Genomic DNA, 20,923 nt, shown 5'->3' with positions numbered 1-20,923 from the left:
CTCCCTCAGCTTGGATCATATCTCTTTCCTCCTCTTCATCTTTCTCACCACCTCTCCCTTTTTTCCTCATCACTCCATCAGGATGAAACTACTTACATCAAGCGTCAGGAGTAGCTATGGTTCTCTGACAGCGATAGAGGCTAAGTATGAGTCATGAAATTCACGCTGAAACACTGAAAATATGTCGACAAGCGGAAGCAAGCGGGAGATAGTGAGAAGGTAATAGGTTCACTGACATTTCCGTGTAATTTTAGCAGGATTAGGTTTTGGCTCAGCTGCCATCAGTTCTTGCCAAAGGCTGCTGAGTCCAGTTACTGGAAGGAAATACAAAGTGGTGAAACCTTAGCGAACAGCACACAAACATGAGCATAAAAGCAGATATGTCCATACGCCCAGACAGAGATAAGACTTTGTCATCATTTTAACGATATAGCTTAGCTAAATGGACAGTGTAGATTAATGTTTGTGGGAGACAGTTTTGAAAAAAAGGCAGTACCATAAAAAAGTAAAGGCACAAATGTAGCATTACACAGGGATACATAAGCTATCATCCATCTGTTTTTGATACTAGTAGCACAGAGACTGGAGGGGATTCATTGTGATGGCTGTTGGATGTGTGATTTATGTATTCAGAGCATGGGGAACAAGTCTTTCAAAAGTAAGTAGGACAATAACAATTTGGCAGCCAGGGAAGTTCTCAGATAACAATTTAGGAGAAAGCAGATCATAATGGCGGTTGCTGATTTGGGGAAAATGGTACAACACGACTAAAACCGGGTCATCTTGTCGTCTTCTCATTATAATTGATACCTTCACATGAACACAGCTCTACTGATGGTTAAATCATGCTCACGATGCCATCCAAGTCAGCTAAGCTCAACTGCAATTCATTTGCAGTTCTGTCCACATGATTCTCAGTTCCAGTTTGCTAACTGTACCATGGAGGCACAACAAGCTCCATTCACACTTCTCTCCTCACAAGGCTAACAGTCTTTACAATTAGTTCAATTTGAATTTAGAATTGCTCTTCTAAGGATCAGTGCACCACCAAACAAAAGTAACAAGCATGACAATCACGTTCTTAGAAGCTCTTGAGCATTGGATCCAAGTTGTTTTTGTATCTTTGACTGATAAGAGACTCTGGGTCCAAATCCGGCCAGAACAGGAGCCATTTAAAAGATACTAGTAGGGAGTAAAGCTCAGAGTGGAAGTTGAAAGAATCACTGAAATTCCCTGTGGACCTGAGATAAGAGCTGAAAGAAACACTATGGAGAGGCCACTTACAGAGTGTTTACCTATATTTACAGAATTGTGTCAAACAGTTTATAAATGGAGAGGAAATGGTATATTTCAAACCTATAGCAAAAGTAGTTTTACTTTTTAGAGCTGTTGATGCAGTGGAAATTTGGAGTTTCCATTATTTTTATGCACATACAGTTAAAAAATTACATGTATGTTATTTATTCTGGTTTCATTGACACACTTAAAGCAAATAAACTATTTGGGGGGAAAAATGCAGATTTGGAGTTTTGATGCATAGTTTCTCAATTGCAGAATCAACATGATCAGATGTAATGTTTATAAAATGATTTCATTCCTGAAATGTGAAAAACCTTTTAGGAATCAAGAAAAACAGCTTTATGCATCCATTGATCACAATGCATTTCAGAGGATTTAATAAAGGATTTGTGGACTTTCTCAGTTTTAAAACTTATGATCCAAAAAACAAAGTGCAAACGTGTAAGTAACTGAGACCAGGTTTTCTAAAGTGACCGGCATGTTGGTGGAGGATATTCACAGTACAGATCCCACAGATATTGAGTGTAATCACTCAGAAGTCAACCAAACCACAAATTGCACTAGAGAAGCTTTTTTTTAATGATTAAAAATAGATACACATTCATTTTCTTTAAATAACTAATTGTTTCCTCTCTAAGCTGTAACCATGTGGCCTAATCGCTGTGTTTTTGTCTTCTTAAAGGACAAATTACAGATACAAGTGATTTTCTGAGCTCAGTGACTGTTTTAACCGAGTGAAATGAACAGCAACTGCCTTTAACCACTTTTCTGTCACCCCTTTCCTTATTTAAAATGCTTCCTCTCTCTTTTCATCTTTCCCATTGTGACTAACCAGTACGTCTTTTCTGTTTGACCCAGCTTACAGAATCTGCTGCAATCACCAAAGACAAACTGTTTCAGTTTTAGTGATAACAGTCACCTTCCACCCCCTCACAGCCCACACAAGCACTGGCCTCTTCCACAGCACAGACAGGCACAGAGGCAGGCAGGGCTTGATATGCAAATATAGCCTGAGTAGGCGGCAGCTGAGAGCAGAGTGTGCAGCAATGTGAGAACTCTCACAAGCCCCGCCCACAGAAGCCAGTTGCTAAGCAACCACCTGCAAGGGGAGGGAGAAGGGGGAGGAGGGGCCATGAATTCAACAACTGTTGCCTGATCTGAGCCCTCACTGTGTGAATGCGAGTCAGCCGGCAAACCAGTGAGCGAGAGAGGGAGAGTGTGTGTGCTTGTGTTAGTGTGTGGCAGAGCGAGCCAGTTGCAGCCTCTGCTGGTGTAGGAAACGCCAGGCAGCTAGTGCAGTGTTTTAAAGTGAACGACACATCCAGCTCCGCTCCTCTGCCTCTCTTTGGACTATACCACTACCAGGGATTCACCCTTTGGACTATTCCGAGGCTTCCTCCTCATCTTGCATTTGAAGGGAACACCTGTGTGTTGTGTGTGTGTGTGTGTGAGCAGAGACAACGGACTTAGCCCTGGTGAACAGGGCGACTGGATGACTTCAGTGGATGAGGGCTTGGCTGGTGGAAAGAGGGAGGCTGCTGACCATGGACTCCCCTCACTAGTTAACGGGGTAAGACTGCACCCAGCCTGAATCTGAAATGTGGGGGTGATGGAGGAATTCTTGATGGAATGAGAAAAACACACAGAGAGGAGTCAGTAGAGAGACATAAGGGTTCAGTGGAAGGAGAGCAGAAACAAGAAGAGAATGGAGAAAATGTTGGGAGAAGACTGATGAGTTTAATGGGGGCAGTGCAGAGTCTATTGTCCCCCTGGTTTGTGTTTGAATGAATGTGTGTTGCATGTAGTTGACCCTGCCTCACAGCTCGCCTGTCTGTCTTGTTCAGCTGTTGGCGTCTGTGTCATCCCTCTGCACTGCCCTGTTTCATCTGCTTTCCGGTGTCTCTTCCTATCACTCGGTCTCTCTGTTTCGGTTTGTGTTGCCTCTGTTGCGGTTCAACATCTCTGATGGTAATGGGATTAATTGGAAACCAGGATAGCTGGAAGGCGAGAGAATGACAGGGAGAGGGAGGGTTAGTGATCAAAAGACAAGTGGTGGGAACAGGACAGATATAGCATGTCCAGGTGTGGACTAATCATAAAAGAAGGAAGACAGAGAAAGACAGAGGCATAGCGTAAATGTGAAAATTCATTTGCCACACATATTTGACAATCTGACAATTGTAATTCGGGATCTTGAGTCTGGAAACCTGAATGTGAAGTGGATTTAAAGTCTTTTTTGAAAATGATTTTTCCATTTTTTAAAATTTAATTCTAATGTAATTTGCTGATATTGCATGATGGCATGCATGGTATGTATGACCAGTAAAATTCAAGTTTCCACTTGTTCATTCTGGCAGTAGTTCATTAAAAACTTGCCACAGCATTGTAGTTTTACTGTCCCAATACTCATAGTATAGATAACACACTGGTGAACAGATATATTACTTAAAGAGGTTTGATTTATTTACTGGAAATCCTATGGGGTTTTTTTGTACCAAAACTAAAACAAATTTAAATGTAGTTTAGATCATCTTAAGAAGTAAACAGGAAAATTCTTGATTTCTGTACACAAGTGTCGACCTTTTCAGTCATGGCTGTTGACAGTACAGCAGATATTTCCTGTAACTTTTGAACCTTTTAATATTTGTCCATCTCTCCAAAAACATAAAGTAAAGGTGAATTTTGTTTGTATTGTCAGTAACAACATGTGACGTCAGACACTAGTCTTTTTGAATACTCTTGGTGTGTGACTGGACATTACATAATGAGATTTAGTCTCCTTTAGCTTAGCAGGAAATTCACTGATGATTGTCCTGGGCTCAACACATTCCTAAAAGAGTTTTAGAATAAAATATTTTCTGCGTATGGACACGTAGTTCAGCATGGTTGCTTTTCTCTAGTAATTTGTTTGTATTTCTTTAAAAAAAAAACGTTGTCATTCAGCCAAGTGTCTTTGCCAGTACACAGTGCGTACACTAGGACTAGAATAACTAGATTAACATGCAGTACTGAGCTGTACTGAATGAGAGGAGGCTAATCTGCAGCAGTTAAAGCAGTCACTCCTCTTTTTTTTTTTAAATACATCGAGACTAAGAGAAAAGAAACAATCTGTTGGCAAAACAAACACATGAATATCTTCTCAGGTCATGTACTGTAGTTATTAAAACAAAAATATTGTTCAGGAATTTATCAAGACTGTCTACAGGAGCTTTCTATCTTCTCATTTTATTAGAAATGTTTAAAATGAGTATTTGCGAAAACAAAATACAAACTTTGCCTCACACAATTCAAATGCAACAAACAGCTGACAAGAAACTGGGTCTTGACCGCCTGCTGAGGGTCTGCAGAATAACCCTCTGAAATGCCCTCATTCAATGGATAGCAGTGAGCGGGCTGACAAACTGTCGCTTACAATGCGCTTTGTTGAAGACTGATGAAGTGCTGTTTCTTCTTTTCTCTGGGTAAGAGTTTGATGACACATAAAACATGCTAGACACAACACACTTTAGCTGTGAAACAATGGACTTGAACAAAGAATTGGACAGAGAGTTGTGAAGTGTTTGTTCAGCTACATATGAGTCAGCGCCTTTTTGCATGTTCATAAAGATGAATCCTGCTTCTTTTGCAATCCATGATGATCCTACCGATGATGATAATTCAAGGAAAACATGAACCACCCCAAACACTGAATCACTGCACAGACAGTGATGCTAAAACGATTAGTTTGTCGACAGGGAAATTAACCAGCAAACCATTTGATGTTAGAATAAGTAGTTTAAATAGATTACACCAAATATCTAATATGACATTCTCTAGTACCAGCTTTTAATATGTAGATATTTTTCACATTTTCTTTTTAAATATTATTGTGAATTGAATAGTTGTAAATTTTGCACTGCTGGAAATAAGACATTTGAAGACGATACTGTGAGCATGGGGATATTGTGATCGTTATCACTGTTGTCCGAAATCTGAAAGATGAAACATGTCAACAAATGAATCACTAAAAATAATAATTTTCAGTAGTTTCTGCCCCGGCAGCCCTGGTGGCTGTTCTTGACTGTGTGTTTGTCAAAAACAGAGAACTCGTGACTTGAATTTGACTTCTGTCAGTTTCTGGCAATGTCTTTGTTTTGATATGAAGCAGCGTTTGCCAAACACCTAAATAGTTCAGAATAGGTGATTGACACAACAAGGGCAAGTGGATTCATTAACACACACACACACACACACACACACACACACACACACACACACACACACACACACACACACACACACACACACACACACACACACACACACCTGCTATTCATTGTGACAGCTTCTCGTAATTACATTTCAATATGGCAGTAATATTGCTTGGCCTGAATTTGGAATTCGTGACATGAACTTACAAAAAACATTTCACTTTCTTTTACTTTGTAGTTTCTCTAGACTGATAGATAACACATTTGTACGGGAATAAGAACGTACACCAATGCTCTTTCATCTACGCTTTGAACCTGAGTCTTTTTTTTCCTCATACCTTGGTGCACCTTTCTGATATATCCGCAGGCAGACTAAAATACACACAAATATTGTACATGATTGAAGGTTATGCACCCACCAGCTGTCAGAAGAATACTGCATGCAACTTTGCAATCTACATTTAGGCCAGATTGTTCCGTCATGTTCTCAGGAACTGTCTGTGTAATTAAAGATATAATATACTCTTGAATTCACGCACACAAAGATACACAAACAATGCCCTAGGACACTTTAGTTACTCATGATCGAGGTTTGTATTTCAAGTTCTCCTTGTTTAATGGGCCTGCTGTATATACACGCCCACACACACAGGAAAACCTTTGAAATATGTGAAGGGGTCTTCTCAGACAGCACTCATTTCTTGACCGGTAATTTTAACTGTCACCAATAACTGATTTTAATCCTTCACTTTCATCTTTACCTGAGTATTTGTAATTTTCTTTTCATTCAGTCAATTTCAAAAGAACATTAAACACTGTTTCACCTCTTGGGGTTTTTGGTGCATGTCCTAGCAGGGTTTCATGTAAAATACCTCCACACAGTCTCCAATGTGCCTCTACTGTCCCTCCCTACTTTGTCCTTTGTCCAGCGCAAGATTCCAAGTAATCCAAGCAGCTACCTGTTTCACTAGAAACAAGTACATGTGTGTTTTAGACTGGAACTTGTACAGAACGTGCAATGTTTGTGCTTTTCTAGACATGTAGATTTATGTGTCAATCTGCTATAAAAGTCCCAGTGTTAATTTTTCACTCATAAATCTGACTAAAAGATAAATGAGCACAGAGAGAGGTGAGGCTGTAAAAACAGTTCTTACAATGGAGCGTCTCATGGGTTTTTGTACATTATTTCATTTAGGTGAGTGTTTGTGTCTCATTTGCTGATACCCAAGTTTCTCAGTGTTGACTTAACAAAATGGTAGTGAAATATGAGTCATTACTTCCCCTTTGTGTAATGTGTGCATGTGTGTGTGTGTTCGCAGGAAGAGTATTGCTTACTGTAGGAGCTTAATAATACAGACACACAAGCAGACACATGCACATAAATACAAGTAGCAGATATTTATTTAACCATACATGTTGGTGTGAATATGATCATTGCTCAAAAAATAAAGACTGTTTAAAAGTAATGTGTAGATTAGAGTTGTACTATAGCTTCATTGTCATTATTATTGATTATGTTCTCAGTTAATTGTTCTGTGTATGACATGACATCAAAGTGCTTTAAATCAAACTTAAAAAGTTTGAAACATTCCGTCTAGTATCATATCTAAGGTAGAGGAAGCAACAAATCCCCAGAGGAAGCTGGAAAAAGCATATTGTTAGCATTTTGCTTGAAACAATTACTCCAGTTACTAATTACTCACTTCACTGACAAATATTTTCAGCTTTCATTTACATATTTGTAAATTAGAATAGACTTTAAAGGTTCTGTAAAGCCTCTTAAATCCCAGAGCGTCTTATTACACTCTGATGGGATCTGAGACTCAAGGTAACAGAAGCACCCAGTGGTTACAGTCAGAGGTGCTGAATCTGAAAGAGGAGCTAAACGATTCACTTTTTAAGTGGTTATTTTTTGTAGTGGCAGCAGTTGAGGAGCTTAGGGTGTAGAGGAGTAGAGAGTAAAGGAGGATAAAATGAACAAAGACAGGGAGGGAGGAGGGAGATGTTGAAAAAGCCACTGCAGAGAAACGCCTTTTATCTGTTGCTCAGAGAAACACAAGCAGTGAGACTCTGCTGCTCTCTGTCTGTCTTCCTCCTGTTTTCCTTCCTCGATCCCTCTTTCCATTTTCTCCTCCGTCTTTCCCCTCTCCAATTTCTCTCACTCCTCTGCTCATCCTCCAGTCCTTTTTCCTGCTGACTCACGCCAAATCAAAGCTTCATCCGTGTGGATCAATCCAGTCGATGTCAGTTCATGTGTCTGCTCGTCCAATCCCATTTCACACTGGTGTAGCATTCCTTCTTTGTTAAGTCTCCTCTGTCTTTTGCACAATGCTTGTTTTGCTGGATTGGCTAACAAAGCCATAGTTGCTATCCAACTCATTATACAACAAATGTGCAACAGGAAAGACACCCTTCAAAGCAATATAATCTTTGTAATTCCTTTAATCTAGCTTTGTTCATATGACATACCACAAAAATGTTCCTTAAATATTCTTAAAGGCCGCTCCTCAGAAGAAATCTTAGCTCAGTTAAAGCCTCTAAAGAAAGAAGCTTAAACATTTCAGCTGCAGAGAATTTCTAATATGAAATATCCAGAGCATATGAGCTTTCTCAAGGTTATATTTGATTCTTGTTTCTGTCTTTTTCTGTCTTTCTTTTGTCAGGTGTTTTTATTTAATATTTTGCAAATCCAAAAACAAGTTAAAAACCCTGACATACTGATGTGGAACTGAATTACACTAACAGGATAATCTCACTGCACAGCCATCAGTTAAAAAAACAAACAACGAAATATGTAAGCTTTATTACGTGTGCCTAATCATGGTCTGGCAAGTTCAAAGTCATCTTCTCCTTCTTTTTACATTGAGATCAATAGGGCCTTGAAATGCATGGCCAACCACATAATTCTCCACCGTGCCAGAAGGGCAGATTAATGATTTGTTCAGCACTAAAATGGTATTGACATTCAGCGCTGAGCATAGCCTGAATTGGTGTGAAGAGAAGTGGATCGAGAGTCTATCTTTTTAATGATGGCTGCAGCACTGATGTTGTTGTTGTTCAACTTGATAAAGATTTTGGTGACTTTGCTGACTGAGAAATTGAACGCTGAACTTAAATAAGCAGCCCTCAGCAATTAGTTCCTGTCACAGTGTGTGTGTGTTTTGCATGTGCACCATGTGAGGTTTTATTGTACACAAGAGTAAACTGGCACTGTTTGTAAGTACATTGATAGCCAGTAAGTACAAGAGTCAGATTCCTTGTATGTGTCAGAGTGCTTGACCCGAGTAGAGGCAATTAAGAATGACAAATGTTTTTTTTTTTTTGTTTTTGTATATGGATGGTGAATTTAGATGTTATCTTAAATCATCAAGTACCTTCGACATGAATATCTCTAAAGTGCTTGCAACCTTTTTTTTTTTTGTCAAACTGGATATTCAAAATGGCATCTGTCAAATTTTAGATGGATATATCAAGTTCTTTCAGGCCCTTTTATTTAAATTGCCTGTCAACCCACTTCCAGCCAATGTTTTTTCACACTGAAAAAGGAGGCTATGTTTGGATGACAATATGTCAGGACAATATGTCAGGAATCCTGGAATTTCACAATGTTTTCATTGGGTCATTTGTTGAGAATCTTCAATACTAGACAAGTAGATCAGATAATTTCCAAATATGGGCGAGTAAAAATACGAAAAAACTTTAAGCTGGCATGAAAAGTCTCTGAATACATACTGACAAAAAAATTGGTGATGCAAAGGTCAACTAGTTGTATTCTCTGAACCTCATATAGTTAGTAGGGCTGGACCCGAATATCGCGAATATCCGAATATTCTTTCGCTGCGGCACTATCCGGATATTAATTTGGTATCCGAATATTCAGAAACAATTTTGAGGGAGCTATCAGCACATTCACAGTCCTCCACCTGCTCCCAGCCACCTTGCTACCTGGACTGAGTGGTTACCAACAGCCTAGCTAACGGCATTGCAGTTTTATCAGACAAAGCACAATCCAGTCAATCCTTCCTCAGAGAGCCACTCATAACTTGCTTCTCTATGCTGTGACCTCAAGCTATAACTTCAGCAACACTGTGGGGTTCTCCTGAGCTAAAGCAGCCATATTCTTCATAGCACTGCTTTTTCAGTGCATCCTCCACATGTATTTTCTACCACCACTGTTCTAATGTACCTTCAACCTTCCTCTTCTACAGTGATCACTTAAAGCTCCATAGTTAGGGACATCAGATCCACAGTCTGATGTGCAGGATATGGTTTATTGTTCCTCCATACTGTGCACATCCATAATAAACTGCCTTTTGTCCTAGAGCACCAAACACCATTCATCCTGCTACAGTCTTGATGTATACGTGACCTAGTTGCAGTGGACCACTCCATCATCCTCGTTTACAGGTTAATCCAGTGAACAGCAGTGTCTAGTTCTGCCCTAAACTGGTTCTTGTATCTAATGGATCCTTCAGTGTCTCACTTTTACCTTAGTCTCTGTCTCCTGTGGGGTCCATGGGGTCATATACGTGGTCCAACTGCCTAGCAGGATTTCTCCTCATCTCAAAACATTGTTCTCTTTTGGTAAATTAGCTGTGAACAATTTTGGAATCATATTTGATTCAGCATTGAAATACCACTTTGGTTTTCCTTCAGCTTATAAACACCTGGAGAAAGTCATCCATGCCTTTATCCTGTCCGTCTGGTTGACTCTTTGTATTTTGGCTCTTCTTCATACCGTCTCCAACTTGATTACTAGCCAAAAGGCGACCACATTATTACCATCTTCATCTCCTCACTGGCTGCAAGTTAGCTATAGATTTGATTTCAGCAGCCAAAGGTTTGTTTACTAAGTGTTAAAGTGTCTTGTCCCTCCTGTCTTGTTGATATTACACAGTTAGAGAGCTTCTGTCTGTACTGGGACCCACAGCTAAATCTTATGTGTGCAGTGTTTTCTCTGCAGCTGCAACAAAACCATGGAATTCTCTCTTGCTGTACAGTCCTCCTCTTTTCAGATGTTCAAAGGTCAACTTAAAATGTACTTTTGCTAGCTTAGTGTTTCTTCTGGAGCTTCTGTAGGCCTGCATTTTCTTTCCCTATGCTGTGTGGCCATTTCTTATTTGTATTGGTGTGTTTGATGTTGTTTTTACTGCTGTCACTGTCTGCAATAAATTTTTAGATTGATCTTTCTTCTTTCATTTTCCTTTGAGTTCTTAGTGCTGCCTCATTCAGGTTCCCATAACTAAAGAGTTAAATCGACATGACTGCCTAAGTATACCCTTTACTTGTTTGTGACTCTTTGATATTTATATCCACCAGAAATGTGCATGTTTTGTTTGGGTTGATGTTTTGACTTCAGGTCATAAAAGAAGAGATAAAATTGCTTGTGAATGTGGCTAGGAGGACTTAATAATTCATGTGTCTGTGAGTGAGTTGCCTTTGTGTTACTGATTCGTTCCAAATTCTCTGTCACCTAAGCACACTCACACATTTTCTAATGAGAAGATACTGTATACTGTTTACGTCCTTGGCAACTCATTCTGTAGCATTCATTTACTGTATAGTGATACAGTGTTGCTTCACAATATGAATGACTCAGTGTTGTGAATTTAAGGATTGTGTCGTCATTGTGCGATAGTCTTCATTATATTACAAAAAGTTTCCTCTACTCCCTTCTGAAAATGCCATTGTGAAAACTAAAACTTAATGACTTTTCATTATTATCTGGTTATTTCACAGAATGTACACAGTTAAAGTATATACAAAAACAACAACAACACTGACTGATTATCACTGATTATCTCATAACAATGGGCACCTATTAAGGAGTGGCATATATTAGGCAGCAAGTGAACATTCAGTTCTTAAAATTAATGCGTTGAAAGCAGCAAAATGGGCAAGTATAAGGATCTGAGAGACTTTAAAGACTTTTGTGATGGAAAGATGACTGAGTCAGAGCATCTCCTGAACAACAGGTTGTGTGGGGTGTTCCTGGTATACAGTGACTAGTACTTATAAAGATAGTCCTAGGAAGGAAAACTGGTGAACCAGCGACAGAGTCATTGGCATGTAACGGTAATTGTTGTATGTGGAGGGCAAAGGTTGTTCTGTGTGGTCCAGTCCTGGAGAACTGCTTGCATGAACAACACTTAATGCTGACTATGTTAGAAAGGTGTCAGAACACAGCACATCACAGTTTACTGTATATTAGGACTACAGACCACTCAAAGTGCCCACTGCTTTAAGCACCAGCAGTGGGAAGCTGAGTGTCAGAATTAGACCTTGGACCAGTGGGAGAAGGTGGCCTGACTTAATGAATCCCCTTTTTAAAAAAAATAATTCACGATCACATAGGCTCGTGTGTAGCTTGCCTGAGGAAGCTGGCAGGAAGATGCACTGTGGGAAGAATCAAGCCAGCAAACCGTGGGTCCTGGCATTCATGTGCATGTTTCTTTAAGTACCACCTACGTAGATACTGCTGCTGACCACATACACCTGTTCATGGCAGTAGTATTCTCTGACAACTGGCCACTTTTAGCACAATAATGCGCTCTGCCACACTGCGAAAAATGTTTAGGAAGAGTTTGAGGAACACAACAAAGAAGTCAGGGTTGACTTGGCAAAATCCCTAGACTTCAATCTGATCTAGTGTCTGTGGTATGTGCTGGAAAAACAAGTTCAATCCATTCAGGCCCCTGTTCGTGATTTAGAAGACTTTCAGGACTTACAAGATCTGCTGCTAACATCTTAGTGTCTGATACAAGAAGACACATTCAGACGTCTTGCAGTGTTGGTGCTTCACTGGATGGGCAAACAGCTAAACAATATTAGACAGGTGGTTTTATTGTTGTGCCTGATTGGTGTATGTCTTGCACAGCTATACTGTATAGCAAATCCTTTATTAGATTAGTTTTGTTTGCGTCTGGCCTGTTGTCTGCTTCGGTATCCGTCTCAATCATCTTTTTTTCTTTCCTTTTTTCTCTCTCTTCTTAACAAGTGGATCTCTCTCCGTCTCTGTTTCTTTCTCTGCAGCCGGCCAAAAGGAAGCGACCAGTGTCCTCTGATCTTTATTTTCTGTTCCTTTCATGTCTCCTCTTCTCACTAGTATCATCTCTGTTACAGCCGCAGTGGATGTAAATAATATATATTTTCACTCATCCTCTGTCACTGAGTGCCTGGCGGTGCGTTCATTTCTCTTTTCTCTCTTTGTCTCATACATAATTATTCATGCTGCACAACTGTTTCTCTACCTGGAAAATGTTGGCTGACAAGCTCTGTATGCGCTGAAGGTGTCTGACCTCTATTTCTCTGAGACAAAAGAAAAGAAATGGCGCATAATAAATCGGCAACATGTGAATCTGATTTTGAAATAGCATATTCTTGGATGAGGTTTAGCTAACAAGTGGCTGGATGGAGAGAATTCACACAAACACTGTAAACAACACACAGCACAACTAGCTTCAGTTTACATCCACATGCTGCAGTTGGCCACTAACGCATAGAAAACTGAAATGAGGAAAGCATCTTAGAAAAGAGACAGATTTTTCTTTTGTCTTCATCTCTGTTTCTTTTTCTGCTCTGACACTGGTCTCACTTGGGAGAGTGGGAAGAAGAGCAGGAAAGGAATGATAGGATGTCTGTATTTTAACTAGGTCAGACCCTGCAGCAGTAGACTTGCAGATAGATCAGGAAATATGTTTTCTATTTGATTTAAACTAAAATCTGAATATATATGTAAAACAAAACATCTACATGCTACACAAAGTAATGACATAAGGCTTCGTGTGCTTTCATTTTTTTTTACATTTAGAAAAGGGAAACATCTGGGTAAATTAGCATGATGTTGATTTTTTTTTATTGCCCTAAGGCATCATACACACTATATAATACTTAAGAGGTTGGAAATGTTGTTTTAGGTTGAGTGTTGGTTTGATTTGATAACAGTTGATTTGACTCAACCAAGCATTTGATGGTAATAAAAATCCTCCTCTGGCTAAAGCGGCTGTGAAGGCATGCCAGGCTTTAGGCTGCACCGTTGCAGTATAAAGTACAGCATATCTGAGCGTCGTCAGTTCGAAGCCAGTGGTGGTTTGGATGCTGTTTGGCAGGGCAGCTGTGTTTGTGCTTCCGGGAAATCATGCAACTCAAAACACTCTGTAGGCTCGTGTTTTGGCAGTTAAAGCCCCGGGCTGCTCTGGAGCGGACGGGTACAGAGAAAGGCATACTGTAAACACACACACAGCTCCTCCCTTAATCATCACTTTACTCATCAGAGTGAATTAGAGAGTGCAAAGTGCTTTTGGTTGAAAAACTGCATACAATGTGGGATGCTTTTGTCCATCGGTGTCAATGTCAGCAATCAGTCTGTTAAAGCCAGTTAAATGCAGGCTTTAGTAGTCATATTGTATTAGTCCAACATTGGCAAAAATGGATGATTAAATAGAAGGTATTATGGTCAAACTCATTTTTAATGGTTGATTATCTTCTCATCAGCTCAAAAATATGTTTTGCCAGTGAAGCACCAGTTAATGTCAGTGCAGTGTTCTAATGTTGTTACATTATTGTTCAATTAACGGAATGAACAAGATTTTTCACATTTCCCACCCACAGTGAACAATTTGATTTTAGCACTATGTTTTTATAGTTATATTATGTGAGCTGGTGCTACATATGAAAAACCTCTTCTTGCCTCTTTGCACCAGGTGTCAAACCGCCCACTGTGTTAGCTTGTTCAGTTTTCCGAATTGTTTTGGCAGAGTAAGAAAGGGGGCTGCCTATTTCCTTGCCACATACTGTGTTTCTTTCTCTGATGCAGGGAAGGAATGCTAAAGAGACCTTTATCCCTTGCTTTTTATTTTGTGACTCATTTTCAGACCCCATGGTGGCTTTTTGTAACTGCATAGCCTCAGTTTATGTTGAATAAATGCTTTTTATTCAACTTCCATACTCATGTATTTTGATGTGTGTGCTGCATTTTGTCTGAAAGAATGTGCACAAATTACATTCTTTGTGTATTTGAACAAAAAAAAATTATTCGTAACAGGACTTTGCAGCGCTATAATTCCCATTCCCATTCTCATCAATACTTTACATTACCTTTTATAGGTGGACCTGCATGCATAACTTTTCTTTTTCTGTTTAATGTTATGGTCCAATAAGATATGACCATTTCTTTGTATTTTTTTTTTTAGCAAATTTCTTATTTACATCAGTCACTTCAGAATGACTTTGCTCTGAGCCGTTATTGAAACAACTTCCAGTTTTAAAGAAAACTTGCACATTTGATTTGTATTTTTCCACTGTTTAAATTCTGCTCTGAGAGCATGAAACCTTACAAAAATCACTGAGACGTTTTCTTTTAAGTACGCTGCTGTTTAAATACAACCAAATACATGACGGTAGAAAACTTGTACACAGAAAATGAAGCAGTCAAGATATAGCCTGGTAGCATTTGGTGCAGTATCTCCCCAAATCTGTCATAAATCTGAATAAGTACAAGTAGCTTTGGCATTACACACCTATGACAAGACTGAATATTTGCTTTAAATAAGTTTTATCAGTGATGTAAAATACAAAAAGTAATTTTTGTGTTTTGGAGAAAGAAAAGAAGAGAGAGGCAGAAAGCCATCTGTAATGTTTTCTAATATCAAACTGGCTGTTCTCTGCTTCTTTATTACGTTTCCCTGTCTTATCTGTCCAATCTCACCCTCACACACTGTATCACTAATTCCTTTTCTTTCCCTCTTTGCTTTATTACAGCACGGTATCTTCTCCTCACTTTTTGCTGTTTTCTCTTCCACATTTATTCTCCCCACTTTTCTGTTTAATTCACTATTACCCAGCATATCCCTCTCCTGCTATCTCTTGGGTTTATCTACTTTCACCTGACCCCCCCCCCCCCCCCCCCCCATCCCTTCTTCGTCATGCTCCTGTGTGCTTTAGCTGTTCAGTCATGCTGAGATAAGACCTTGTTTTCTGTTGTGTTAAGCCAGATTTTAGGAGTTTTTGAAGAATGAAACAAGATGAAGTAGAATCCATGACCTCTGACCCATCGCCCTTTCACCCCTAAAGGTCTTAGGACCCCCCTGTGTGAACCTAGGGCCATTCCCACAGTGAAAGAATTTACTAAATGGGAAATCCACCCCATAATAGAATTCATTCCAATTTTTACCCACAGTCCTTGCCAGTTTAATTTGCTTTTTTAATGGTGAACAGCTTTCCACAAACCAAAAACAAGGGAAAGCTATTGTGATGAATTCCAAAGGACCTCTATTGTATAAAGGTAGATATTTTTGGATGTAACAGTTTTTGTAGAAAATAAAGATGTAAAATAGTTTAACCCTCACATGTTTGCTAGTTTTAGATTATTTTTAGTCATAGGCTTGTATCATTGTCACTGCATGCCCTGTATGACTGGGGAAAGTCATTTCCCTTATTACTGTTCCCCTGTATTGTTAAAGACAGAATATGATATGTAGGAAATCAAAATATTAGATTTCTTTGCCTTTTATACTTGCAGGTGAGTTAGTGTCAGAAAGTTAGGTATTCAGTTAGTCTACTAAATAGTGTACATCTGTGTAGTCTTGCTTAGCCAGCCCATTCTGTAGTACATAATGGACTCACTGCACGTTGCTATCATTGGGCTATAAGGGGAAGCAAAGCTCTGGCTTGTCTGTAATTATTCAAGCCAATCTCAGTTGTTTTTTGCGTAATGAAACGAAGGATGCAGATTTGTTCTTCCATCAAAATCGTGACGGGCTTAATTGTTTTGGAGGAACACTTGTACACTGGAAGGACCAAGTAACTGTGCAGTCCAAATCCTCTACAAAACTTGAAATTTTCAGTGTGGTAGGTTGCTGCCTGGAGATTATTAGTTCCTGTAGTGAACTGAATTTTAAAAATGGTAACACACGAATAGAGGAAACGGAGAACAAAGTCGCCTAAAAAGAGCAGTGAATGACAGTCTTATGTCCACAGCCTATGTTCGTTAAGTCTGATTAGCCTGTATGTGAACCACATACAACTATGTATTTCTTTACATTGTGGCAAATTTGCACCATAGTCATGCTGTAGTAACTGCTTGCAGTTCCTATTTGCTCTGTAACTATTGATGCATGTGAAAACATCTGAACATGATTATAATGCAAGATCTGAAGTTGTAGTGAGTGCCTTTTTTGAATTAAGTCGATTGACGGATGGACATGTGTATAATAATGTATAATAAATGTATAACAATGGTATCACTACAAAGAGAAATTTGTGGGTACAAATCTTTCATTGACAAGGTTTTCATGATTAATATAATTGATTGATTGATGATTACCTGTTCAAACTGTGAAATATTAGTGTTTATATCTATCTGCCTCTTTTTTTTACCTTTCCTCTGGTCATTCTCCAGGGTGGTGAGGACGATCAGGTGTGTCCGGTCATCATGTGCACACGGGCCTTTCCTGACTCCGTCCCCGAGAGCCAGCTGTTCCCTGGAGAGGTGGAGGAGCCTGAGGAGGAGGTGGCAGACGAGGGCAGAGAGAGGGAGTCGGACAGAGACAGTGCTGTGGAAAGCACCCAGGGGTCAGACACCTCAGACGGGCTCACCAGACTCGAGGACAAGGAAGACGCACTGGGGGATCTTTTTTTCCCTGGGGAGAAGTAAGCACCGTTAGATCCCTCTGCTTTTTCTCCGTCTCACTGTCTCTGCATCTCACTAGAGTCCCTATTCAGATGATGCTCTTTGTTGTCCTGCCACATACAGTAGGATCTTCATTCATATGTGTTGCCTGTTTCACAATCTTTGCTCTGTATGGTTCCTATTCAGCTTGATGGTCCTTGCTGTGTTTTTTAAATATCAAATTCTCCAAATTTCTCTATCAGACTAAAAATAAAAAACATATTCTCAATAAAGGCCCACTGTCACTGCCAGCTGTTCTCTCCACCGCTTTTTCAATATCAGTCTACACTTGATGTTTTGGGGAAAAATCTGTCTTCTAGATTAACATAAAAGTATGATATATGCACGTCGTTCTGTACGTCCTTCAATTCCGTTTTTGTTTTTAATCTCCTACAAATGAAAATAATAATTACAGAGTATAACACTAAAGTCTCCCTGTTTTGCTTCAGGTGTGGTCAGACTACTATATCTGTGACATCTGATCTATCAACACGTTCCTCAGCTTCTCTGAACGAGGAGCAGTTTGAGGACTACGGAGAAGGAGAGGAACCGGACTACACTCCCAGCAGCCCCTGTCCGGACGACGAGACTCGTACCAACGGCTACTCCGACCTCGGCTCATCTGTACCCTCAAGGTAAAAGACATTGTGACTCATAGTTCTCCATATTTACATGCTTTGATATCAGCACTGGATATCAACATATGTCTCTGAAAATATTTACTACAACTACTTCATTATATACATAATGTATCATGTATGTGATCAGTTAGGAATTGAAATAATCCTTCTCAAAGTTTTAGCCTGTTATTACAGGGTTTTTCTTAACAGTGTGCTACCTAAATTGATCCTGAAACGGGATGCACTCTGATCTGTGTTGCTGACAAACAATGCCAGTATTTTCCTATGGGGAGCTCTGCATTGTTTTTAACCCGTTATTAGTTATTGACCTGGTGCTGCAGCGGCTCTAAATCTTTATTTTGTGTTGACATTTGACTGCTTTCATATTGACAGTGTTGTTGTAGACAGATCAATGTGGTGGGGATGTCTGCTTTTTTTGTGAGAAATTACTACAGTGAAATTGAAATGCTTGGATATTTCAACATAATTAACATGTTTTCCCCCCTACCTACAACAAGGGAGCTCTTAAACATTGTCAAACCTACTAAAAATCTAAATAATTTTACTTTTTCTTGCATTAAATACCACACATGCAAAGTTGTTGATGACAACTGATAATTTCGTATGCTGATGACCTGCTTAAGCTGAAGTCAGCATCGTGTTTATTGAGCGTGACTTGGAGTGATCTGGAAAAAGTTAGTATTCTTGCTGACTTGTGCCATTTCCTCCCAGCCACATACCAAATGTTTTGAGGCCCAGCACCAGTGTGTCGACCGCAGACTGGAGACCACTGTGCTACAAAGGGTAGATAATTATACATCTCGCCTGTGTGAAGACCTGTGTTTTGTTTCTCAAAGGTGAAGTCGTGACAAAGCAAAATGTAAAGCACTGACCAGTTTCTGTAGCTTCAGCTCTATTAAATTTCAAGGATTTGAGTCTCTGCTCTGCAAGATCCAGAATCATTACTGACTTGTATTATTCTTAAGTCTTGACTGGAGAAGTATAGCTTAGGAGTTCTTGCCCTTAAGGCCACATTAATATTCATCCAAGGCCTGTGTTTAATGGGATTAAGTCTCTCAGCTGATAGACTGGCTATATAGCTCTATGCTCCTTTCACGCATACCAAGCAGACAAAACTTCGCAAATGGAGTTGGCATGGAGATTTAAATTCAAAATGAGGCCCAGATTTACAAGAAGTCCCTGAGAACTCAGCATGTGAATGAAGTTTAAATAACTACAGTACAAAGTGGGTTAAAGGTAAACAACAATGCCCTGAAACCAATGAAGAAATGTTTTGAGGGTTATGTTTGAGATATAAAACTTAGTTTTGAATTGTGCTGACTTTCACTTGGAGAAAATAATGAGATTTCAGAAAGCTACAACAACATGAGGGAGTCTGTCTTCACGTGAGACGTTGAAGTGATGATGCATTATGGGTTTCCTTTATTTTGGTAACAGATCTGGTAATACTATCATTGTTTTGCTTACCCCCTCAACATACTAAGTGAAGACTACGACTTCTGTTTGTAGATTTAAATATTCGCGTCAAACCAGGCTTACACTTCCAGTGTAAAAAAATGTTTTAGCTGTGCTTTGTGCGACAGAACTTTCCTGTTTTTGGAGATATAACTATGCGTGTTTCTGTGTGTGTTCACAGTGCGGGCCAAACCCCTCGTAAGGTGCGTCACCATTATACTGGTGAACTCATGGATGTCTACTGTTCTCAGTGCAGCAAAAAGGTCAACTTGCTAAATGACCTGGAGGCTCGTCTCAAAAACCTCAAGGCTAATAGGTAGGTCACACAAACATAAAAACATAAACATACGTACTATAATTGCACTATAGAGTAACTTTCTGAGCAAAGTCTGTTTTCCAGTCTTCCTGCCCTCAGACCTTTCCTGCTGACTGCATACTGTTTTGACTGATAGCTAGTCAAATTTAATCAAGTCACCAGCGTGTATTTGCTGACTGCAGCCACTTTTATTTATGTAACTCTACATCCAACTGAACCAAAAAAGCCACATGATATCCAGTTCCATAGAAATGAAAACAGGTTGGATGACCTATTTCTGTAAGCAATGAGAGTTGATTATTCTGGCAGGTAATTTTTATACAGCACCGTGATATAATAAAGGACAATAACTTAATTATACATGAGAAGAAGCATCCACCACACAGATACTGTCAGCTATCATGGGTACTGTACAAAATCCAGGTACAGCATTTGAAGTGTTTTCGTGCACTCACATTCTACTGGTTAGGCTGACTCAAGAGTCACTGTTGGCTTTAAGGGCTGTTTTGTACTAAAATTCAACAAGGATGTTGTAATATTGATACAGAGGCGTTTAAACTATTCCTCCTTCTGTTTCATACGTGAACGAACACATCATCATGCACACACACGAACACTAATTGATTGTTATGTAAGGCCCTCACTCCAAAGCTTACCTCATCAGCCATTGTAATAGGGAATCTATTGTTGGAAACATAATCCATGGTGACCATTAATAGCTGCGCAGTCCACCTGAAAACGCAAATGCCCTGACACACACATATACAGACACAGAGTCATTCCATTAACGTTGACCTTAGTAGAATAATGTTTTTTAAATACGTGACTGTGGTGTTACTACTGCTGTCTTATTTGTTTGGACTCTGCTGACAATGCAGAATCCATCCCTTTAGAGAAATGGCTCTAAAAAGCCACCAGGACCCTTCTAATTAGACCTGCCTTCTCCTTATGAATAATGAAGTAGAAATGGCTAGAGGAAAGAGTTAGAGAGACTAAAGACCAACTACAACAGAGTTAGTGAGATGCAAATGAAAATATATTGATTAAAGAAATTGCTTGAAATACAGTGAGCTCATGCAATATTTGAGTGTATGTATTTGCATACTCAGCACAACAGAGGAGATACACAGATCATATTTAAAATTTTGTATAAACAGAAAGCAACAGAAATGGTAACTTTTTCTTTTCCATAAAACTTTTTGTACTTTCTGTTGACAAAAGACAGGCCAGAACATAAACAGAGCCTAAAATAAATTCTGGTAATATTTCTTCTGTACGTTTGGTCTTTCAAAGAGAGTGTGAGGTTAACTGCAACATTAGTTGAAAGGGAATTGTTTTGTCACTTAGGATTATG

At 39.4% G+C, this 20,923-nt stretch overlaps 1 protein-coding gene across 2 annotated transcripts in view; it reads left to right on the top strand.

The window, feature by feature from the left end:
• Positions 1 to 2,459: 2,459 nt before the first annotated feature.
• The window catches only part of rab11fip4b (RAB11 family interacting protein 4 (class II) b), a 28,861-nt gene continuing 10,397 nt past the window's right edge, over positions 2,460 to 20,923 (top strand). Inside the window, exons 1-4 of one of the 2 annotated variants that reach the window (XM_022193836.2) lie at positions 2,460 to 2,869; positions 16,888 to 17,138; positions 17,607 to 17,792; positions 19,435 to 19,569. In XM_022193836.2, coding sequence (XP_022049528.1) covers positions 2,792 to 2,869; positions 16,888 to 17,138; positions 17,607 to 17,792; positions 19,435 to 19,569 — 650 coding nt within the window. In that variant the 5' untranslated portion in view covers positions 2,460 to 2,791. The remainder of the gene's footprint in view (positions 2,870 to 16,887; positions 17,139 to 17,606; positions 17,793 to 19,434; positions 19,570 to 20,923) is intronic. The other variant, XM_022193837.2, reaches the window with a different exon arrangement.

Source organism: Acanthochromis polyacanthus, chromosome 3, assembly GCF_021347895.1.
Source record: "Acanthochromis polyacanthus isolate Apoly-LR-REF ecotype Palm Island chromosome 3, KAUST_Apoly_ChrSc, whole genome shotgun sequence".
Taxonomy (NCBI): Eukaryota; Metazoa; Chordata; class Actinopteri; family Pomacentridae; genus Acanthochromis; species Acanthochromis polyacanthus.
The sequence above is the reverse complement of the archived record's forward strand: the minus strand, read 5'-3'. Positions and strand labels throughout refer to the sequence as shown.